The sequence below is a fragment of the Peromyscus eremicus genome, chromosome 4, assembly GCF_949786415.1.
Source record: "Peromyscus eremicus chromosome 4, PerEre_H2_v1, whole genome shotgun sequence".
In the NCBI taxonomy this organism is placed as follows: Eukaryota; Metazoa; Chordata; class Mammalia; order Rodentia; family Cricetidae; genus Peromyscus; species Peromyscus eremicus.
In genome coordinates this window covers 114,040,856-114,065,418 of record NC_081419.1, presented here as the reverse complement: position 1 = coordinate 114,065,418, position 24,563 = coordinate 114,040,856, and the positions used below count along the sequence as shown (strand labels likewise).

The following is a 24,563-nucleotide window of genomic DNA, read 5'->3' as shown; positions in this document are numbered from 1 at the left end:
TTTTCTTTCTCCTTCAACCATGACAGATGGCTTTGCTGGGTACAGTAGTCTGTGTAGGTGGTTTTGTAGAACTTGGAGTGCATTGTTCTTTTGGCTTTCAAAGTTTCCAATGTGAAATCAGCTGTTATTCCGATGGGTTTTCCTTTTTATGTGACTTAAGATTTTCCTCTTGGAGCATTCGATACTCTTTCTTTATTCCATTTAAGTGTTTTAACTGTGATATGTTGTGGGGAGTTTTGCTTATGGTCTTCTCTATTTGATATTAGCTGTGCTTCTTAGATCGTCTGGGTATATCTTTCCTTAGTTTGAAAGTTTTCTTCTAGGAGTCTTTTGAACATCATTGTTCAAAAGCCATTGACCTGGGATCATCTGTGCCTATAAGTCAAAGATTTGGTCTTTTCATGGAGTCCCAGTTTCTTTCCTATGTTTTGTTTTATGTTTCTGCTTTCTTCATATTCTTTGCTTGTCTTATTCCCCTAGTTTGTTCTGATCATGTGTCTTATATTTGATCAATTTTACTTATAAAGCTTTCCTCTGAGTTTTCTAATTGTGTTAAATTTTTAAATTCTATCTTCATTTTAGCTTGAGGTCTCTTCAGTATTTCTATGCCTGTTGAATTCCTTTCTCAAATCTTGTATTGTCTTTGTCATGTCATTTCAGACTTATGTTTGTGTTTTCTTGGGCACCACTCAGGTGTTTTGTTCTCCTTGAGTTCATTGAGCTATTCGATTGTGTCTTTAAACTCCAAGTTCTTTGATTAGTTTTATGATTGTTCAGTTCTGTGTCCTGGAGTTCATCTTGGCAATACTCACTGGAGACCATTGCTATAGAACTGGTGGGTTTGGGAGGACATACTGTTTTGACCTTTCATAGTTTTTGTGCAATGAATCTGCAAGTGTGGGCTTATTGTGTTGGTCATGGATCTGATGCGAACACAGCGGACTGATGTGATGCCTGGAGGTTAGAACAGGAATGAGTGGGTCTGTAATTGTGGGTAAGCCTGGGAATTGGGAAGGGTGCAGTCACGGTGGGGTCAGGTGGGTTCACCAGGCTGAGCCAGAGCACATGATGTCCAGGCCTAGCTGGGCCTTGAGACTGGATCTGACACAAGCAGCTTCAGGACCGAAGTTAGGAGGAATTGTACCATGTACTGGTGTCTCGCCACCTGGGCTTGGCTAAAGGGTCCCTCTAAATGAAGGCTCCCAGATCTGGCAAGTGCCAGAGGGAGGAAGAGCAGCCAAGAGAAGATCTGGATTTGTTAACATTTAAAATACATATAGTAAGTAATCAGTGTCTTCAAGACTTGGTGTTCTGCACCAGACTTGATGATAGCATCAGATACCTTCTGACTTCTTGGTGCCTTTAAAGCTTAATGGATCATATCATTTTGCATCCAGGATGAATATATTCTAAGCATATTTATTAAAATGACAGGGATATTTTAGATTCTTAGAAATAAACCCAGTTTGATTAGTCTTATCTCAGTTTACTTTATAGTCTTATTTGTTAGTTAAATAGACCAATATAGTATAGACAGTCTGTTCAAATTGTATTAGGGAAATTTTAGCTTTCAAAATTATTTAAAATAGACTGATAGTTTACAGTGGTAGACCACAGATAAAACAAGTTGTTTGTTTTTGTTTTGTTTTCTTTTGGAAATGGTCTTACTAGGTAGCCTTGGCTTACCTGGAACTTGTTATGTAGACCAGGCTGGCCTCAAACTCACATCTGCCTCTGCTTCCTCAGTACTGGAATTAAAGGTGTGTCTCACCATGCCTGGCCTTAAAAAAAAATTTGTTTTTAAATTTTTTATGTGTTTGTCTGTGTAAGTGTATATGCACATATGTGTACATGTAGATGCCCAAATATGCCCTTAGAAGCCATAATTGGTGTTAGATCCTTTGAAGCTAGAGTTAAGGTGGTTGTGAGCTATCTGACATGGGTCCTGGTATCAGAACTCTGGTCTTTTTATGATAAAGTAGTGGTCACTTTTAACTTCTGAGCCATCTCCTCCCCAAGGTCATTTTTTAAACTGAAAATAAGAACAGAGCATTAATTTATATGTTTTAAATTTTTGTAGTAGAAATCATTTCCCCTTTAACCAAATAGATTGTTCTAAATATTTGAGATAACCTATAGTGTTTGACTTTGTTATTGATAATCACTGCCGTTTTTTAGTTGTAGCAAATATCAAGTCATTCTCTTTACTGATTAACCAACAATGTTCTCCTGTGAATATCTATATCCCTTTATAACTCTTATGTCAGTTGAATATTGAATTCAATTGAAGTATTATAAATGTCTATGTATGCATCTTAGTTTGGTTTCTGTTGCTATGATAAAATATTCTGACCAGAACAACTTGGTGAAGGAAAAGGTTTATTTCATCTTATACGTCCAGGTAATAGGCTGTCTCTGGGGAAGGATGTTGGGATAGGAACTAAAGCAGGATACCGCTTTCTGGCATGCTTACTCTGGCTTTCTCAGCTACATTCTTTATGCAACCCAGGACTAAAGCTGGTACCACCCACAGTAGACTAGGCCCTACTGTGGTGATATATTGTGTACCCTAATAAAGTTTGCCTGAGGATCAGAGGACAGAGCCAGCCACTAGATTAGACATAGAGGTCAGTCAGTGGTGGCATACACCTTTAATCCCAGTACTGGGAAGCACACATGCCTTTAATCCCAGGAAGTGATATGAGTGGGCGGAGAAAGGTATATAAGGCGTGAGGATACAGGAACTAAAGGCTTGTTTTGGCTGAGGCCTTTCGGGTGAGGATTCAGAGGCTTTCTTTCAGTCTGAAGATTCATGGAAACAGGGTTGGCTGAGGAGTTGGCGAGGTGAGGTTGGCTGTGGCTTGCTCTGCTTCTCTGATCTTTCAGCTCTTACCCCAATATCTGGCTTAGGGTTTTATATTAGTAAGACCATTTAGCATTCAAACAACACTCTACTTCATCAATTAGCAGTTTAAAAAGTGCCCCGACAGACATGCCCACAGTTCTTCAATTGTGAGTCCTTCTTCCCAAGTGACTCAAGTTTCTGTCAAGTTTACAAAAACTGAACAGCACAGTATGTCTCATTACTTTCTAAGGACGGGGACCACGTATCTGATAATATTCTCTTACAAAAATCGTAGTTTCCTGTTATTATTTTCCATGCATATGTGAACATATTCTTGGGTGTGTGCACATATGTGTGTGGGTGCATGTGCAGACTGCTCTGCACCTTTGGGGGTTGTAGTTTGTTTGTCTGAATTTGTTTGAGATCTGATCTCTTACTGAACCTGGAGCTTACTTACCTGTTAGCTAGACTGGCTCTAGAGATGTTTCAGCACTCCAGGCCTCATCCCTCCTGCCCAGCACTGGGGCTACAGATGTACTTCTTTTTTTTTTTAACATGGGAACTGGAGATATGAACTCAGATCCTCATGCTGTACATAGCAAGCATTTTGCCAGTTGAGCATCTCATCAGCTCTTCTTGACTATTTTCTGATTGTCTGGTGGAAAAACAAAAAGATTAAGTTAGAATTATTTTATAAATTAACTTGTTTTAGACTTTTAATTTTATATTGAATTTCTTGACTTCAAAAGTGCTTATTATTTTCTTCGTATTCACTTATTGCAGTACTTACAGTGTTGAAACTCACTTTACATTCCTCTTTAAGGCTCTTGCTGAAGAAGCTAGTGAAGATGAGCTTCCTTCTGATGTTGATATGAATGATCCCTACTTTGCTGAAGAAGTTAAAAAAATAGGTAAGTCAGCCTGTATTTGTGATTTTTTTTCAGTTGGAATCCAAAGAAAAGATGATGTGGGTTGAAAACGATTAATGGTTTATAGCCAAGTCTGTCCTGTAGATTCCAGTCATAAATCATGTTGAGAAGAGCCAACATGCCCCCTGTACATAGAAGATATAAAATAATTCCCTTATAAAAGAAGATTTCCGGGGCTGGAGAGATGGCTCAGAGGTTAAGAACACTGGTTCTTCCAGAGGTCCTGAGTTCAATTCCCAGCAACCACATGGTGGCTTACAACCATCTGTAATGATATCTGGCTTCCTCTTCTGGCCTGCAGGGATACATGCAAAATAGAATACTGTATACATAATAAATAAATCTTTAAAAAAAAAGAAGAAGAAGAAGATTTCCTTTTTTTTTTTTTTTTTTTTTTTTTTTTGGTTTTTCGAGACAGGGTTTCTCTGTGTAGCTTTGCGCCTTTCCTGGAACTCACTTGGTAGCCCAGGCTGGCCTCGAACTCACAGAGATCCGCCTGGCTCTGCCTCCCGAGTGCTGGGATTAAAGGCGTGCGCCACCACCACCCGGCCAGATTTCCTTATTTTTATGTTATGTATGAGTATTTGGCGTGCATATATGTGCACCACATGCATGCTGTGTCTGAAGAAGCCAGAAGAGGATGTCAGAACACCTGGAACTGGAGTTCCAGATGGTTATGAGCTGCCATGTAGTGCTGGGAAGCTAACCTGGGTCCTCTACAAGAGCAACAAATACTCTTGACTGCTAAGCCATCTCTCCAGCTCCCTCATTATGAGACTTTTAATAAGAGTGAGTTTAACAGTTTAATGGGGGATCTTTTCTGGAAATTTTCTTTATAGCTAGCCAGGTGGACTCGAAAAGAATAATGGGATTTAGAATGAAGAATAGTCTCGTTGCATGATAGTACTTGCACTCCAGCACTCTCTCTTGCAAAGGCAGTGGAGAATTTGTCTGGCATGTATATAGTTTTTAAATGTATATGAATGTGTTTGGGAAGGTTGAGGCCATACTTGGGCAAGTCAGTGCAGAAACCATTCTAAGTATTTCCAGTTGCTGTTATTTGCTTTTCCTTCCCCTCGTCTTTATGCCACACACAAGAACTCCCAAAGGCTTATTCTTGGAGAACTGCAAGCTGGCATTGTAAAGAGGAGTAGTTTATGAGGTTTCCCTGCTTCTTGTCTCTCCTGACCAGTGGGCCAGAACAGTCCTCAACAGGAAAAGTCAGAATTGCTTAAAATTATTTCCTGCTTGTTATAGCCTTCTAGCACTGACATTTTATTGATGAAAGATTAAGTTGAATAAATTCTATTATAGGATATGAGACTCTTAGGAATTGGAAAGGGAAATGGAAACCTAGCATATTCTGCTTTTTATCATACCTGTGTGGTCATTTCTAAAAGATGATGAATTTTAGCCTTTTCCTCCGATTGACACAAAGTTTATTATGGAGTGTTGTGAAACATTAAAGTTTCCTTATTTTGTGTCCAAAGTGCTTCATTTAACAGATGTAATCTGGTCAGATTGCAGAACTCAGAGAACTCAAAGAATAACCCAAATGGTTCAGTGGTGTAGGGTAGCCAATTTCTTAAAGAAAGCACATTGAAATTGCACGTAAGCTTTCTCTAGCAGTAGTATCACACATTCTGAGTGAACAATATAGGTAGAATTTGTTTGTTTTCAATGTGTTTATTTCTGAATGCTCTATAAGAATTGTTTCTATCTGTTTTTAACAGTTATTGGTGTTTGGTTGTTTTGGAGGAAAATAGGCTGAGAACTTTTCACATGAAATGTATGACTAAAAAGGGTATCTTGCCAAGTTTGTTCATTCTACCATTAAATATTGTGATTGTCAAATGCAGTGCAGTCTGATAGGCTAGAGCTATGCAGTAATAATAAAGACAAGACAGTATCTTTTGTGCAGTCTGGTTTTAGGGAAGATGTACTAAAAATAGAAACAAGATTATTTAAGTATGGTAAATGTTTTAAAAGAGAGTGGTACAGAGACTATGACTAGAAAAAGAAAGAGAAAATGGGTGTATCCTGTAAATAGGATAGGCAAAGAAGGCTTCCTTGAGGTGATATTTGAGCTGAGACCTTGGGCATGAACTGCTAGAGGAAGAACATTGCACAGGAAGGAAAAGATGTAAAATGAGAAAGAACATTTTATGCAGTGTTGGAGAAATTGAAAGACATCCATATTGCTGGGACATGGTCAGAGAGAGAGTTCTGTGTGTAGCTAGGGTGGAGATCTAATAGGATGTGGCCTACAGAGCTTTATTATCATGGCAGAAAGTTAGGATTTTATTATGAATTATAGCAAGCCACCAAATAGCTTTAAAGAAAAAAAGTGATATCATCTGGTATATCTGTTAACATACTGCTGATTGCTGCAAAGAAAACATGTTGAAAAAGACACTGATGAGAACTAAGAAACTCAATTTTTGGAGAAAAAGGTCCATTGCTGGCCCCAAAACAGATCATTCTGGGGAGAGTTATTGCCTAAGGAAATTGATAAAAAGAAGTTCTCGGCTTTAAAGACTACTTTGGTCAGGATACCTGAGAGTGGATAAGGACAAGACATACAAATCTGAAGGCCAGACAAGAGGCAAAAGTATAGAATGCACAGCAAGGATAACAGGAAAGGAGACCGAGACAGAAGAGAACCAGCTGAACCTCACAGGCTGATTCACAAAAAGAACATGTCCCTTTAAGTAGTACCGTAGGCCAAGTGCAAAGCCATTTGCCCTCATTCACTCAGTATCCATTCAGTGAGCAGGCAGTCACTATCAGCTACTTTCAGCAGTTGAAAGTATACTTCCATAAAGCCACGCACCATATAACAATGCAAACTGCATATGTGATGGATGGAACTCTGTAATGTTCACACTGTGACAGAATCTACTAATGACACATTTCTTAGACAACAATCCATGTTATTAAATGACTCTTGACTTCTGTAACTATGATGTCTTTTCCCATACTTCAGATTTGTTCTTCTCAGGATAACTGACTTTTTCCCTACCAATGTATGTACACAATATAACAAGAATAAAGATTGATGTTAATGTTTTGTGCTCATAATCCAACAGAGTGTAAGGAACATAGTGTCCCAGTTTGGAGTCCATTGCTGTGATAAAACACTAACCAAAACCAGCTTGGGGAAGGAAGGGCATATGTATTAGGGTTTCTGTTGCTATGAAGAGACACCATGACCACAGCAACTCTTTCTTTCTTTTTTTTTTTTTTTTTTTTTTTTTTTTGGTTTTTGAGACAGCGTTTCTCTGTGAAACAGTTCTGGCTGTCCTGGAACTCACAGAGATCTGCCTGCCTCTGCCTCCCATACTGGGATTAAAGGCGTGCACCACCACTGCCCTGGCCTATGGCAACTCTTAATAAGAAAAACATTTAATTGGGGCTGGCTTACAGTTTCAGAGGTTTAGTAATGGTGAGAAGTATAGCAGCAAGCAGGCAGACATGGTGCTGGGGAAGTAGGTGAGAGTTCTATATCTTGATCCACAGGCCGCAGGAGACTGTTTGCCACAATAGGCCTAGCTTGAGCATATGAGACCTCAAAGCCCACCTCCACAGAGACACAAAGCCATACCCGCTAGTAGTGCCACTCCCTATGGCCAAGTATTCAAACACATAAGTCTCTGGGGGCCATTCCTATTCAAACCATGACAGCATACTTGTCTGACATTTATATAGCAATCCATCATCTCAAGGTAAGAACCTGGAGGGAGGGAGGGACTGAAGCAGAGACGATAGAAGAGTGCTGCTTCCTGGCTTGTACAGCTTCCTTTCTTATACCACCCAGAATCATTTGCCCAAGGGTAGCATGGCCCACAGTGGCTGGATCCTCCCACATCAACCATTAATCAAGAAAATGCTCCCAGACATTCCCACGAGACAATCTGATGAAAGCAATTTCTCAATTGAGGTTTCCTTTTCCCAAATATATCTGGGTTTCTGTCAAGTTAACAAAACCAACTAGTACATATGGAAGCTTATTTATAGCCTTAGAGAAGTCAGTTGCTGTAAGGAAGTCAAAAAGAGGTTGTGTCTTTTTGTATGTGCCTCCAGATGTAAGGTTTGATGGTGGGTTCTTTTTTCCCTCCAGTACTTGTTAGACAGTAGTTATTCCTAAGGGGAACTAATGTTAGCTCAAAATTCATTGTCTTGGTTTTTTGTTTGTTTGTTTGTTTGTTTTTTCTTTGAGATTTAAAGTAACTCAGGTGGCCTAAATTGTTATATGAATGTATCACCACAACATTGCCTTCATTGTTAATTTTTCAAGATACATCTGGGACATTAGTACTTTAAAAGTAAAATGCAGTCATTACTTAAGGATATATACCTAGTTTCCAAAAAATACTCAAGATGTGATGATTAGAAGTATGATATACCATGTTTTGTTGATACTCATGGGAGACTTCCCCTTTCCTAAACAAAAACTGAGGGGGAATGGATTGGGAGGTGAGAACGGAGTGGGGATACAGGGAGGGACTAGGAAGAGAGGAGAGAGGAGAAAGTACAGTCCGGATGTAAAATAAATAAATAAAAAAAATTTTTTATAAAAGTTCAAATTCTGTACATGAAACAGTAGTATAGGAAGGTGAACTTGAGTATATTTGTAACAATCTTGCCCTTGGGCATCCTGTAGAGCTAAACTTACACACCTTATAAAATTGCATAAACTTTCAGTATATGAAAGAATTGATTTTGATTGATGCCAGATGTGGTATTTATTTGGGTTGGGTTAGAAACCAGCGTGAACACCAGAGATTTGTTACAGTTTTCACCCTAAACTGCAAACTTGTTATCAAGAGAGTTATGAGAGTTTTGAAAATATACTTCTAAGATGAAAGTTAATTTTTTCATTTGGAAATGAAATATTGGAAATTTTTTCATATTGCTAATTTGTAACTTTCCTTTTTTGGTGCTAAGGATAAATAGAAGGCCTCATGAATACTAGACAAGCACTTGACCACTGAGCTACAACCCAACCCTAATTGTATAAACTCTATAATAAGATTTTGCTTTTGAAAAAGTAGGACTAAAGTATATAGTACATCCCTGTTTTTTTTAATGTATCCTTTGTCTTGCCATCTTTAAGTATTTTATAAGCCACCGTGAAATTCAACTATATTTTACCTATTTGACTCATCAGCTAGTGTGTTATATGTTTACAGCATACAGTATGGATTTTGCACTCTGTCCTGGAGTCCATTTTCAGCTCACTTTATAGTTGAATATAATGAAGGTAACAGATTACCCAGGAGCAGTTGGTAGCTGATAGACTCTGAATCGTAATGTGCTTCTGCAAGGATATTGTAAAGATTAGAGACAGAGCCAGTACCCACGTGAATATAAGCTAGATGTGAAAACAACACTGTTTTGTTGTTTTATTTTTTAAGCAAAACCACAATGTAGCACCCTGAAGAAAGGATAGATGATCTTGGATGCAGAAATTGCATCAAGAAGGAGTCAGTGGAGGGTCTTAACATTCCCCATCTGCTCAATACTGAGACCTCACCTACATCTAGGGAGAGCCCTTACTGTCTGCCCCATATGGAGCATTCAACTAAAGTAGAAGAAGCTTTTTTCAGACAGTAGAAGTGATACAGAATTTCCTTATGATAGTTCTATTTCAGACTTTGTTTTATAGCACATCATTTTCCATAGATACATCATTAAGCTTTTTGCTTAATTATAACCAAATACAGATTTACATCTTGGCGAGTTTGAAAAGGCTCGAACAAAAATAGCCAAGAAATAAAAAAAATGGAGAGAGATTTATTACCTGTAACAGATCAGTACTACACAGAGGTTTTTCTAAAGCAGTGCTGTCTTCAGCATGAAGATGTTGCTCAGAGAGCCTACATATTCATAGAGGTAGGCATATTCCTAAGCATGCTCAATTAAGCAAGCAATACACTACTGAGCATGCCCAGTTTGAAGTCAGTTCAAGGACAAATAATGGACAATTTTTGAGGCATGGTTACCTCAAGACTGTAGAACTTGTTTAAAGGTTAAAGTTGGAGCTGACAAAATGGTTCTGAAAGTAGAAGTGTTTGTCACACATACCTGATGGACCTGAGTTTCTTCCCTAGAACCCCACAGTAGATGGAGAGAATCAGTCTCAAAAATGTCTTCTGACTGTGCACAAACTGAACTGTGGCGTGCTTGTGCATATGTGTGTCCCTGCACATGAGCATAAAATGAAGTTTTTAAAAGGTTGAAATAGTAGGTAGGAATAATTTGGACAAACTCAGCCTGTACCATGAAGTTGGTGGACAGGAATGTCTCTGGGCATGATCAGTTTTCTTCATAATGTTTTAACTGACAAAACAACAAAAGATACTTTGAGAGTCTATTACTATAAATACAACAATTATTTCAATTTATTTTCTGTAACTATAAAATTCTCACATCTGATTTAGAGTCTTGGTTTTTATGTGAGTCAATAGACTTGAACCTTATGTACTTCTTGCAATATTATATTGCCAAGAGATTTAAAAAAAAAAAGCTTTGTTTATTTTGCTTTGTTATTTTTTTGAGACAGGATCTCACTATGTACCCAGGCATGTCCGGATGCTGACATTTAAGGCATGTATGACCAGGACTGTCTTAAGAGATATTTCCTACTTGCTGTGAGATTCCCTGATGAGATAATGTTTCAGAACACAAACTTTTCATTTCCCTAGTATCCTGCATGTAACTGGGATCAAAAAAGTGTTGTTGTTGTTGTTGTTATTGTTGTTGTTGTTGTTTTTGGAGGGGAGGGGAGCAGTGTTTTCGAGACAGGGTTTCTTTGTGTAACTTTGCTCTTTTCCTAGAACTCACTCTGTAGCCCAGGCTGGCCTCGAACTCACAGAGATCCGCCTGCATCTGCCTCCAGAGTGCTGGGATTAAAGGCATGCGCCACCACCACCTCCTTGCTCACAAAAAAGTTTTTAAAAAGATGTACTCTCTCCTTGGATCCCCAGGACTGGAGTTACAGGCGGTTGTGAGCCACCATGTGGGTGCTGTGAACTGAATTCAGGATTCCTTCAGGAACAAGTGCTCTCAACTACTGAGCCATCTTTCTAGCATCTTGGTTTGTTATTACTGTAGAAAACATTGGAGGTGTGTTAATTACATTTCTGTTGTGATAAAACACCATATCCAAGGCAACTTATAGAAGAAAGAGTTTATTTTGGTCTATGGTTCCAGAAGGTTAGAGCCCATAATGGAGGGTGGAGGCAGCAGGCATGGTAGCAGGGGCAGGAAGCTGAGGGCCCACATCTTGATGCACAGTCATGAAGCAGAGAGAGTGTACTTGAAATGAGGGAGATTAAAAACACTCAAAGCCCGTTCTCAATGTAATGCCATACCTACCAAACCTCCTCAGACATCACCACCAACTGGGGACCAAGTATACAGGTGTCTAAGACTGTGGGGGACAGTTCTCATTCAGACCACTACAATGAGTTATTTTTGTTTTGTTTGTTTGGAGACAGAGTCTCAAATAGCTCAAGTTGGCTTCTTACTCCCTGTTAGCTAAGGGTAACCTCTTACCTCCACTTCCCAAGTACTTCAGTTGCAGGCATGAGTTGAACCACCATGCCTGGTTCTATGTTGTGTTGAGGAGCAAATACAGAACTTAATGCCTGCTAGGCAAGCACTCTACTAACTGAGCTATATCCCAGCCCAAGTTTGTTGCTTTCTATTCAATGGAAGAAAAAGCAGTTTATCGAAAGAAGACAGTGTCCCACAGTACACAGAGAATCAGTGATGCAGTAACATTCTAACAGTTTTCAGATTAATCTTTCATACTTTATTACCCTGACTCCATCTACCTTTGAAGTCCCCACACTCAGGCACACAAAAGAAAGAACAAAGTCATAGTATCAGCATAATTACTAAGGAACTTGAGATATATATGTATAATCAGACAAAAATGGAAATAATTGCAGGCATCTTATAGGACTATGTGTCAAGCAGTAACTACATTCTTATAGTTTCCTAATTCATGAAGGCCATAGAATAACCCTACAGGTAGCTGCCATTATTAAATTCCATATTTGGGGCTGGAGAGATGGCTCAGTGGCTAAAAGCACTCACTCTTTTGCAGAGAATTCCATTTCAGTTCCCAGCACCCACATGGCAACTCAACTGTAGCAGTTCCAAGGGATCTAATGCCCTCTTCTGACCTCCATGGGTACCAGGCAATTACTTGGTATGGACATGTATGTGCAGGATATCAGAATGTAAAGGTGCTTGCTGCTACAACCAAGACCTGAGTTTGATCCCCAGGACCCACATGGTAGAAAAGGAAAACTGTTGGAATTCCTGGCCACTCCCCTAGCTACATGACCGCCCATGTGCTGGTCAGATATTTAGTCATTCCAGGGCTTTAGGCCCTACGGAATCTCTGCGCCGCGTTTGCGTAACTTCCACGCAGCGTGATCACGCAATCTATGCACATGCGTGGCGTAGCTCCATAAACACATGCGGATGTGCAGGGGAATCCATAAAAAGCGGATCACAGACTCCTCCCCTTCTTCTCCACCCCCACCCCCACTCCCATTTCCCTCTGAACATGTCTTCCATAGACCTGATCACATTCTCTTCTGTCCTTCCCTTCTAATAAAACTCTGATAGTGACTTTTCTCGCATGGTAACATTGCACCGCTGCATTAAGACCAACAAAAACCAACTCCCAGCCGGGCGGTGGTGGCGCACGCCTTTAATCCCAGCACTCGGGAGGCAGAGCCAGGTGGATCTCCGTGAGTTCGAGGCCAGCCTGGGCTACCAAGTGAGTTCCAGGAAAGGCGCAAAGCTACACAGAGAAACCCTGTCTCGAAAAACCAAAAAAAAAAAAAAAAAAAAAACCAACTCCCACAAGTTGTCCTTTGGCCTTCACATTTGATGTGGTACATGCATAGCCACATACAGACAAACCAAAATAAATTAATTTAAAAATTAATTTATTTAATTTAAAAACAAAAACATATAAGCAAAAAAAAACAAAACAAAACAAAAAAAACCACCTGTTTTTCAGATAAGTGCATAGCCCGATTCTCTATTTCTAGGATGAAGCAAATTGTTATCCTTTTAAATAACTTGTGTGTGTGTCAGGGAGGGGGAGGGTGTTCCTTCATTTCAAAAGGACTAAGCCATTGTGTTCAGTCCATGGTTTAGTGATTCTCTTTATTAAATACTGCTGCTTTGCTTTGGTTTTTCTGATGGTCTCACTATATATCAAACTTAGAACTCAGAACCCTTCTTCCTCTGCTGAGTGCTAGAATTAGAGAAATGTGCCACCACACCAACAAAAATGCCTTCCTTTCGATGCTTAGTCGCCTTCCAGAAGGCTTGTGTACTATGTTTATAGCCATGGCCTTCTTTCAGGGTTGTGCTTTTCCTTCCTGTAATTTTGACATTTGTTGTTAAGATTATTCCTAGATATTTTGCATTTTATTCAGAATATAAATAGATTTTGGCTGTTAATCCTGTCATTTTAACTGTCTGTCCTCTGTTGGTTTGTTGTACCAGGTATAAAGAAAAAATCAGCAAAATCTGCAAAAGACGACACATCTTCAGAGGAAAAAACTGAACTAGAAAAACAAAAGGTAGGAAGTGGTCATTGTTGAGTGTTTATTGATGATTAATATGTGCAATTGATGTAGTTCATGTGAGTTTTTAGTGTCTAATTTTAAAACTGATTTTTCCATTGAATTTTGTATCATTATAAGATACATAAGTATTTTAGCCACATAATTTTTAAATGTTAACTTTAACCAAACACTGTTTCTCCAGCTAATATGAAGTCAAAGTTTCTCAAGACCTTTGTGACTAAGAAGAGACATTCTTATTCTCACTCTCTAGGATGACTGAAACAGAAAATATTGTTGTTGAAACATAAAATAGTATTTCCATATCCTTTGGTTCTATTTGAATCAACCATATTACAGTTTCCATTATAGCTTGTCAAATTAACAGAGACTATAGGCGTCCAGCCCTTCATAGACTTTTCCCAGAGTCTCTACATTTTTCTGCTGTTCTCTTTATGTTCTATCTTAGTACTACTCCGTCTCAGTTCTCCTCAAGTCTCTGAGGTTTATAGTTACATACCCGTGCAATCAGCAATACTCTGCTAAAGCAAGGTCACATGGCTTGAATTCTTTGAGGGTCAAACAGAGAGGTGATAAGATCCACACAAAGAGCAGTAATTGTCAGTGTCATTTGCAACCCAAAAGGGGAGTGATTAAAGGAGGTGGGGTCAACCAAGAGCTAATCGGTTAATAGATCAAAATGGGGAATTTGTGTGCTCAAACTATATTCTTAGAAGTAGTTAGGTAAAGTAAGTATAAGGAGTTTTATGTCACTAAATCATGAGTAAAATAAAACTGCCTTATTTTCCTTTGGAACTGGATCTGTCTCAGCCAAATCTTGGTTCTATGTTAAAGGCAGACTTGGGCTATGGGAGAAAGGAGGGTTTAAGCTTAATTTGCACAAGAAACAAAGCTTTGTACCTAACATCCCCCTGGTCTTGGCAGTTTTCTCAGTAAGATATTTTTTACCTTATCTCAGGAAATTAGCAGGTGGTCTGAGTGCTTATGTATCTGCAGTCTGTCCTTGGATGTTTGAGAAATATCTGAAATAAAGTACTTTTGTCTGGAGATGGTCCTGGCCAGATACTTGCTAATGGAGATTACAGAATTACAGAAAGGCACACAGTTGTGGGATGTTATCCAAATACCCCAAATTGTATAGGGGAAAAATTGTTCCCAATGAATGATCAATCATAGCACACAAAAAAAATCATTGGAGGACACAGCTAATATATTCAAAAGCCGATATCACCAAGACTCCTTGAGGCTTGACTTTATCCTCTGAAAGAGCCCTGCTATTCCAGGTACTAGCTTTTGCCATTGTCAGCTGAATTCCTACTTCATATGTCTGCAGCCCACAGCATCAAATGCTAATTTCTCTTTTATTAGTAGTAAATATAAGTTTAATGTACAAATGCTAAATCTTCATTAGAAATGCTGTGATGCTTATGTATAACCCTGTGGCTCTGGCAGTGGGCCTTGACTGGCCACCTAAACTGGTCAGTTTAATGCATTTTTCTATTCTCTATCCATTACATGTAAGTACTCATATAGTTACTTAAAGATCCATGTGTTCATGGGACATGGCTCTATAAGGAAGTCGAATGTGATGGAAGTGCCAGTGATGGAAGGAAAGGAAATTAAAGTATTCTTGTGTGTAAAGGTCAGGGAGCATGCTCCTGTGTGCTTGTGGCAGTTTATTTGACTCTTGAGGTGTCTCTCTAATCTCATAATCAGTAGAAACAGAATGCTTGGTCTCTGAAACAAATGCTGAGTCTAGCTCATGAAAGTATATCAGTATTGAAAGAGGCAAGAAAAAAAAAAGAGCAAAAGATTTTTCCTAGTTACTAAAGTACACATCTGGAAACTGTAATTTGAATCACAAAGTAAATTTCCTGTCATTACTTAAAAAGAACAAGGTGAAGATGAAATGTATTTGATAGACCCAGGGCTCTATTCCTTTGCCTGCTAATTCGATGACTCCACAGGAATGGAAGTCTGTCCTTTGCATAAAGACTGTTACTTCCCTCCTCCCCTGTAGCCAATCTTCACATCACAGTGTGGAATCGACCGAAGCTGTACTGTATCTTGGGCCTCTTTCTACTCTCCAGTCATTGAGTATTCTCAGAGTAGCAGTGCAGGAAAACTCCACTGTACATTTCAGGTTTTGTTTGTTCGTTTCTTCTCTCCATAGGCGGAAATGGCCTTGCTTGTAATGGATGAGGAAGAGGACAGCAAGAAACACTTCAACTATGACAAGATTGTGGAGCACCAGAATCTGAGCAAAAAGAAGAAGAAACAGCTTATGAAAAAGAAGGAGTTACTTGAGGATGACTTTGAGGTAACCGGCAGCACAAGTCATTATTAGCTTCTTGAAGGTTGAGTTCAATATAAAGTTAGCTCTGGCCAGGCGTGGTGGCACACGCCTTTAATCCCAGCACTGGGAGGCAGAGCCAGACGGATCTCTGTAAGTTTGAGGCCAGCCTGGTCTACAGAGTGAGATCCAGGACAGGCACCAAAACTACACAGAGAAACCCTGTCTCAAAAAAAAAAAAAAGAAAAGAAAAAAGTCAGCTCTGGATATAGAAATTAAGTATGAACTTACCCTTGAAAAGCCCTTCTCAAGGGCCCATAATGTTGACAAAGCAACTGTCCTTTAATCTAACACAGTTCATCCCAGAGTGGAGCGCATCACTGTTTGAGCTCTAGGTGAGATAGTTACCTTTAATTTGGTAGCTGTGTTACAACAAAAATCTGTGGCCTTTAAATGTTAAAACCAGAAGCCGTGATGTTCATGCTGTGAGAGGTCAGCTAAGCATGGAGGGGTCACATGACAGTGGGTTCACTCTCACGGTGTACAGTAGCCAACATGGTGAGCAATGCTTTTTTAATTTCTGCGTATCACATTGCCTGTCCTCTTCAGTTTTCTTGTTATGGTGAGTGAGTGGTCCTAATGGCCATACACATGAGTTTGAGCCCTCCACAGAAAGCTTTAAAATATCCACTAGGAATTACTTAACAGTTTCCATTAGTGAACTTGGAAGAAAAGATGGGTGAGTTTTGAATTTGGTCAAAGTGGAGGGAAGGACATAGACTTCTTCATAGCATGGAGAAGGATTACAAGGTCCCTATTGCTCCACCTTTTCATATATGCTTCTGTTCCCATGAAGTTTCTGATTAATTGGTTTTCTAATAAAAAAAAAGCAAAGAATAATTTCTAATTATGAGCTCTACCTTCACACATAAATAACCATGCACTTGCCACTAAGATTTAGAACCTGAGTTCAGTCTCTGTATTCCACATAGTGGGAGAACTGACACCCTCATGTTGTCCTCTAGCCTCTACACAACACACAAATAACTTTTTTTTTCATGAGGGCTGTGGAGATGGATCAATGGGTAAAGAACTTGCTGAACAATCATGAGACCTGAGTTTGGATCCCAGCACCCACATAAAAGCTAAGAGCAGTAGCATATGATTATAACCCCAGGCAGGGTTGTGGGGGATGGAGACAGGCCAATCCCAGGGGCCTGCTGACAGCCAGCCTACCCAGGTGATGAAGCTCCAGTATAGAAGAATTTCTAAACGGACTTATTAAATAAGAAACACGGAGCCAAATATAGGGGTGAAAGCCTTAGAGATCAGAGAAATAGTGAGAGCCACCGACCTCACCTCTCCAGCTCTGCAGCTACCAAAAGGACCACTTCCTGTCTAATATGCACCTTTATTGCCTTGCTCTTTTACCCTCTCATTGGCTCTTAGCCCAGCTACCTCACTTCCTTGCCTGTCTTTACAGACCTCCAGGTCCCTATGGTTGGTACTGGGATTAAAGACGTGTGTCACCATGCTTGGCTGTTCCCTAGTGTGTCCTTGAACACACAGAGACCCTGCCTGCCAAGTGATCAGAAGGACGTGTGCTACCACTGCCTGACTTTTGTGTTTATGGCTTGCTATGTCCTCTGATCTCCAGCCAAACTTTATTTATTAACATACAAATAAAATATCACCACATTTTAGCACAAATAAAATATCACCACACTCCAGCTTCCATGAAAGAAACTGTCTCAAAAATATAAGGTAGAAGCCGGACGGTGGTGGCGCACGCCTTTAATCCCAGCACTCAGGAGGCAGAACCAGGTGGATCTCTGTGAGTTCGAGGCCAGCCTGGGCTACCAAGTGAGTCCCAGGAAAGGCGCAAAGCTACACAGAGAAACCCTGTCTTGAAAACCAAAAAAACAAAACCAAATATATATATATATAAGGTAGAGAGCAATAAAGGAAGATACCTGTCATCAACCTCTAGTCTCTACATGCAGGCACAGGCACCTGTACACATGCACGCACACAGAATTTTCATGAGATTTCCTTTGTTGTTCTTGGTATCCATGTCTGTTGCCATCACTGTAACTAAGTAAAGCTGTGATAACTCTCCAGTAGACTCAGGTTTTTCTTTGTTGTTCATTACTAAGCCTGGCTGGATTGAAGGGTACACTTTTCAAGGAAGAACCATAATGCTTTCTGTAGAAACATAGAGGATAGTTTGGGGTTTGTAGCTTACCAAATCTTGGACTGGAGGGTGGATTTCTTTGCTCCCCCTTCTCCACCCCCACACGTTTCCAGGGTGATTGAACCTGGCACTTCACACAGGTTTAGGCAAGCACTCTACCATTGAGCAGCCTCTGCAACTACCATTTTGCATTATATTTTGAAACAGCTGCCCAAGGTGGCCTTGAATTTGAAATCCTTCAGAGTCAGCCTCCTGAGTAGCTGGGATTACTGCCCCATGCTACCTGGTTTAGCTAGTAGCTACTTTTTCTTGATACCAAGTTTAAAATTTCTTAAAATTACACAGAGTGCAGTGACTGCTTAAACTCGGGCAGTTAGACAGTGTCCCAATTGACTTATTTATGATGGACAGAAGTCAGTCTTATGCTAAGCAAGGAGCGGAAGCCTTGGGAACTACTTCTCTAGTCAGTCAAAGTAATCATCCCAAGTTACAGACCACTATACACATGGGCCACTATTCTTCTCTTTCAAATAGATTGGTTTGGGGGAAGAGAACAGCACATCTTTCACATTGTGGTTGAAGCACAGGCCTTAAGATTCCATTGAGTCTACCCTGGACATGGTGGCACATTCCTGTAATCCCAGCTCTCAGGAGACCAAGGCCAGGAGGATTCTGTGTTCAAAAGCAGCAAGTTCCAGTCCAGCCTAGAATTAAAAGACAGACTTTGTCTCAAATAACAAAGTAAAAAACTCATTGAAATTGTAGAAATGATTCTAATGTCTTATTGCACAGCGTGCACACTTGTGTACTAATAACCAACAGCTCTTTGCCTTTATTTACCTATTTGTTCCTTTTGGATTTGCAGGTAAATGTTAGCGACACACGGTTTCAGGCAATGTACACTTCCCACTTGTTCAATTTGGATCCCTCTGATCCTAATTTCAAGAAAACAAAAGCTATGGAAAAAATTCTTGAGGAGAAAGCCCGGCAGCGAGAACGCAAAGAAGAACTACTTACTCAAGCAGTAGAGCGAGCTCAGCAGGACACGGGAAAGCTGGCACAGAAGCGGCCCATAGATCCTGCCTTGTCTTTGCTGATTAAATCTGTGAAAAACAAAACAGAGCAATTCCAAGCAAGAAAAAAACAGAGAGTCAAATAACTGGGTACTGTCTCTGTGATCTCAAGTACACAGAAATAGTATAAGGGATAATGGAGATGAAGCCACCTTTCTAGAGTATGAAAAAATATCCTTTTCTGACTATCATGAAGTTGTTCTTCACTGGGACTAGAGAGACAGCTCAACAGTAAAGAGCAAAGGTGCTTTTGCAGAGCATCTGAGTTTGCTTCCCAGCACCCACATGGCAGGTCACAGCCGTATGTAATTCCAGTTCCAGGAGATCCAGTGCCTCTCATGGCCTCTGTGAGCATTGTGTGCCCATAATGCCCACACAAACATAAATGCAGGCAAAATAGTCACACACATAAATTTTTTAAAAAATTTCACTTACATAATTGTTCTAATTGTAAATAATTCATATATTCACATTTTATACTGTGTATTTCCACAGATTTGTCATAATTATATGAACTATAGAATTTATAAGATTTTTATATTGTATGAAGTTCATTTCCTACAAGTACAGTGTTACTCTAATTTAGCTTTCTAGAAGACCATTTACAATATATGTAAAAAACGGTGTCCATTTTTCTGTGTAAAGATTAAAAATAAATCTAAATATATATATATACGTATATATATACATATATACGTATATATACATATATATACGTATATATATGTAGCACCTTAATCTCTCTGAAGGCAGGGGGCAGATCTAAGTAGCTATTGAGATAACTTATTTCTCTATCAAAAAGGATGGAAGCTGTGAACTTTTTTTTCCATGCTTAGTAACTTGCATATAGAACTAAACTACGAATAAAAATGCAAGATGTTTTTACTAGTTTGTATTTTTACTAGTTTGTATAGTGTTGGTTTGTTTCATTATATGCACTTCAGACTGACTATTCTAGAAAAAATACCTGAAAGTATGACTAACTGTTTAAGAAGACAGTTCCTTGGAAAGGCAGTTTGATTTTTACATTGCCCATAATTACGTTTGAAATGTTCGTGGACTCTGCAGTCATTTTTCTATTTATAGCAACAACAACAAGAAATCCACCTGTCCTTTAGATTTTTAGAATATTTTGGAGGGGTGGGTATGCTGGTATAAAGGAAACTCCAATTCTTTGTAAGATTAAAGGCCATCTGGTATAGATTGTAAGAACTATTAACTGACCACTCACAGGAAAACTGAATGTGCTTCGTCTAAGTTAAAGGAAATAAAACCAAAATGGACTGTAGCAATTAACGATACAGCCCCTTCTGAAAGGCAATATAAATTTTCTGGGTTTATGTTTAATGTTAATGTTGCCATCTTTAGTGTAAAAACCTAAGTTTACCAAGAAAGCATGTTTTTTAAAGATGCAAATCTCAGAGCAATATCAAAATCCTGGCAGTTTAAACAGTTTCTGAAAGAGGAAGGAAAAAAATAGCACCTGTTACATAAATTGCTCATTATAATAAAGAACATTAGAGCCTCTATACAAGACTGTCTTTGTTATAAAGCACCCCTGTTGGGCTATTCATCCAGATAATGCTCCTGGGATATGTCTGAATTCTCCAACACTGACCAATCACTGTGAATGACATCATAGGATGATTATGAGTATAATTTACAGACACCTTCCTCCCACCCCCACCCCACCAGTGTTTGAGACAAGATTTCTCTGTGTAGCCCCTAGCTGTCCTGGAACTCGCTCTGTAGACCATTCTGGCTTCAAACTCACAGAGATCCGCCTGCCTCTGCCTCCCGAGTGCTGGGATTAAAGGTGTGTACCACCACCGCCCTTACAGACACTTCTTATTTCAAGGAAATTTTTGTTACCTTTAATTCAGATCAAGTAGAGATTCAAATTTAATTGGTTTGATTTTTTTTTTTTCAGTACTAGGAATAAAACCTAGCCCATATGCACTAGGCTAGTTAGTATTCTCCCACCAAGCCACATCCCAGCCCTTGGTTTGAGACAGGGTCTTGCTATGTAGCTCAGACTGGCTTTAAGCTCACATCTTCCTCTTACTCTGAGTTATGAGATTATAGGCCAGAACTCCTTGATTTAAGGGTTCCTGAGAAACTCAACTCGTTAGTGGATTATGATACCAGAAAAATGAGTTATCTTTTGAGTCCACAGGAACTTACTTCTTGCTTCAAGTAGGCCTCTCAGGGGCTGGGATGCCAGATACTCAGGTTCGCATAAAACTCTGACTGAGTCAGTGACTTCCAAGTTATCGTCTGGTAAATTCAAAGAATGAAGTTCACAGAACACAGAGGGTGAGTTAGAATTTTGTTATTGATTCGTAGATGGGAATTCACAGAAAGCAGAGCTCCTGTGTAGTAAGAGTGGGTTCCAGGAAATGAGGTACCATCAAGCTAGTAGTCGGGTCTTTTTAGAGGGCTGGTGGCAGACACTGGGGCAAGGCAAGAGGAGGTAGTCTGTCCATCCACTTGGCCCACACACAAGGTATTGGGATATCCTCTGAGTTGTTACACCCTCACTTTTAGCATCTGGTCAGGATTAGGAGACGACAAGGAACCAAGGACCAGAACTCCCTTTGAGCATTCCTGGCCTTTGACAAAGACTCCTAGTTGCTACTTGGGATCCCTGCTCTACCTGACCAGCTTCTACCTCAGGTTCTCATCAGTTTCATTAGTTTTGTGTTGTTGTTTTGTTGTTTGTTTGTTTTTCTTTCTTTTAGAGCCTTTGTCTCTAAGTTACTGCTGAAATTGTTAAGTCTCCTTTTACTAGTGAAACAAATAGTTGAGCACACTGGCTCCTTTTCTCTTTTTATTTTATTTTTGGTTTTGTTTGTTTTTCAAAACAAGGTTTCTCTGCGTAACATAGGCTATTCAGGAGATTTCCCCAATAAAGCTTTCTACCCATGTAGAATTTAAGTTCTGTGGTTTCACTGTGCCCTTGCTTACAGTTATATCTTCTTATAAAATTATTAGTTTTGTATTTTATATATAGGTAAAGTCTACTTGTTAAATGAGTTTCTGTGGAAGGTGGGAGGGTTTAGTTGATAATCTCCCTTTATTATTTTTTTTCAATCTCTTCTAAAAGAATACTTCTCAACTTATATAAGACCAGTATATCTTTGATACCTGTGGTAGTTTGAATGTAATTGGCCCCCATAATCTCGTAGGGAGTGGCACTATTAGGTATAGCTTTGTTGGAGTTGATATGGCCTTGTTGGGAGGAAGTGTGTCACTGTGGGGGTGGACTTTGAGATTTCTTATGCTCAGGATACCACCCAGTATCTCAGTCAACTTCCTGTTGCATCTAAGATGTAGGACTCCCAGCTATTTCTCTAGTACCAAATCTGCTTGCCTGCTGCCATGCTCCTTGCCATGATGATAATGGACTGAACCACTGAAACTGTAAATGAGCCCCCTCAATTAAATGTTTTCTTTATAATAGCTGCCATGGTCATGGTGTCTTTTCACAGCAATAGAAACCTTAACTAAGACAATACCAAGAACAGACAGACAGAACAAATCAAATCACATGTTAGGCTTGTTAGTATACAGCAATGTAGCTAGATTCTGGAGATCTGTCTTTGAAAACCAGGCTTAAAAATCTTGAACAAAACCTTAGCAAGTGAAATCTAGGTATACATGAAAAGAATACCAGGCCCCTGTTAGAGTAGAAAAGACTCCTGGTCAATGGAGTGGAGTCTTTGGCCTGGGTGGAGACATAACATCCCAGTTCAATTACTTTGGTTGAGGGAAGACTCCTAGGAAGATGGACTACCTTAAACCATACTAAGAGTTGGGCATCAGTGAACATTTTCTTCCCAGAACCCCTGCACCTAGTTCAGTTACAGGCAGCCACTCTGGGTTGTAAGTAAGCCCCCTTTCTGAATTATTCAGAAAAGCATAACTTGTCCTTTTCCTCTATACCTTTATAAGCATACTTTCCTTTCTGAAATAAGAAAAACAAAGAATTCTCAAGAATCAATTATATTTCTGTAGATACAAAATGGTTTGGTAATTTCGTATAAAATATACGTGCAATTACCACTCAACTAGTCAGTTGCACTCTTGCGAATTCTTTGTGATTTCCTATGCAGATAACAATGTCATTCATTGTTTGTTTCATTTTTCCTTTCCAGTCTGTGTGCTTTTCTTATTTCAGGGACTAGAACTTCCAGTGTTGCACTGAAGGAATGGTCAGTGTGGCTATCTTTGGCTTGTTCCTTTTAGAAAGGAAGTATTGTCTTTTACTGTTAAGTGTGATGTAGCTTTTTATGGATGGTCTTCACCATCAGAAAGCATGTGTGTTTTCTCATTTTACCAGTCAGATAGACAGAAACTTATTTCTGAATACCCTCAGATGGAAAAGGTCTAGCACTCACCGCCTTCGTGGATTTTCTTGCCTTACCCTGGTGGTGGCCTTGGAGCAGGCTCTCCATAGGCACCTGATACTTGGTCACTATTGCTTGCTCTTTCATCCTTAGCTCATTTAATACAGATACCTGCACAGTGGCATTAGAACCTTTGTGGACCATATTGCCCTTCCACTTTCCTGAGGCAATGTTCACATAGTCCAGATTGTAAGACCTTGAGCCTCTGATCCTCCTGCTTCTGCCTCCCAACTCCTGGAATTACACATGTGACCCAGCATGCCCAGGACATGCGGCACTGATAAACCAAACTCCAGGTCTCCTGCATACTAGGCAAACACTCTGATAATTGAGCTAAATCCCCAGCCCCATTTCTCCATATTATTAAAGCAACCTTTTCAAACTGATGAAACTAATGGCAACTTGCACTTACTGGAACAGGGTGCTTAGAAACTGTGAGGTTTCCAGATTTCTGGATGTGGACACAAGTCAAGGGAAGTGAGACAAACTCCCCTAGAAAGCAACTGGGCCTCTGTTGTGATGGTGTGCCTGGCATTTTGGTTCCAAACTGTTCTCAGCATCTCTGGGTTCACATCATCACCTTCCTCCAAACATTTATACAGGAGCAGCTGCCAGACTCAGGCACATGGGAAATGAAGAGTGTGTGAGAGATTCTGTGCCAAGCCTTAAGTGTGGGTTCTACATTACCCCAAATCTGCCAAGCGGTGGAGACAAAAATCTCTACATGGTGTGACAGTGCCAAAGCAAACAGACTAGCTTGGAAGTGCGTCCTGGAGAAGCTGAGAGAAGTGCCTGCTTGGGGCTTCTGAAGTGCCTTCATTAATTTTTAAATTTTAAAATAAAATTTCCCCATTACTATATGTGCTTTTGTCTTAACTACATGTCATATTTTTTTTCTTGAAAAAATCTGAACTTAATTATCAGTATCTTTTCTCCTGGGCCAGTAAAGAAAACAATGTAACTTACCATATTGCAAAGAGTTCATCTGAGGGCTATGGTGACTCATGCCTGTAATCCCAGATCTCAGAAGGTTCAGGCAGGAGGATTAACATGAGCTCCATCCAAGCAAAGCCTTGGTTACAGAATGAGACTGCCTCAAAAAAAATTGTACATTAAATTGGGGGGGGGATTATCAAATTAAGAAAGAAAGATACTTTATAAGTGGCTTTTAAGTTTTATTTTATGTGACTCAAGGCAGAA

At 39.6% G+C, this 24,563-nt stretch overlaps 1 protein-coding gene and 1 long non-coding RNA gene across 4 annotated transcripts in view; one reads left to right on the top strand and one right to left on the bottom strand.

The window, feature by feature from the left end:
* Positions 1 to 19,601, top strand: part of Esf1 (ESF1 nucleolar pre-rRNA processing protein homolog) — a 57,734-nt gene extending 38,133 nt beyond the window's left edge. The window contains exons 11-14 of the mRNA XM_059261517.1: positions 3,669 to 3,756; positions 13,315 to 13,391; positions 15,568 to 15,714; positions 18,747 to 19,601. Coding sequence (XP_059117500.1) covers positions 3,669 to 3,756; positions 13,315 to 13,391; positions 15,568 to 15,714; positions 18,747 to 19,040 — 606 coding nt within the window. The 3' untranslated portion in view covers positions 19,041 to 19,601. The remainder of the gene's footprint in view (positions 1 to 3,668; positions 3,757 to 13,314; positions 13,392 to 15,567; positions 15,715 to 18,746) is intronic.
* Positions 15,500 to 24,563, bottom strand: part of LOC131909719 (uncharacterized) — a 42,081-nt gene continuing 33,017 nt past the window's right edge. Inside the window, exons 2-6 of one of the 3 annotated variants that reach the window (XR_009378910.1) lie at positions 24,330 to 24,453; positions 18,899 to 18,984; positions 18,722 to 18,816; positions 17,661 to 18,585; positions 15,500 to 15,651 (exon numbers count right to left, since the gene is read on the bottom strand). This is a non-coding gene — a long non-coding RNA (uncharacterized LOC131909719). Of the gene's footprint in view, positions 15,652 to 15,955; positions 16,563 to 17,660; positions 18,586 to 18,721; positions 18,817 to 18,898; positions 18,985 to 24,329; positions 24,454 to 24,563 lie in introns of those variants that run through there. The other 2 variants (XR_009378912.1, XR_009378911.1) reach the window with 2 other exon arrangements.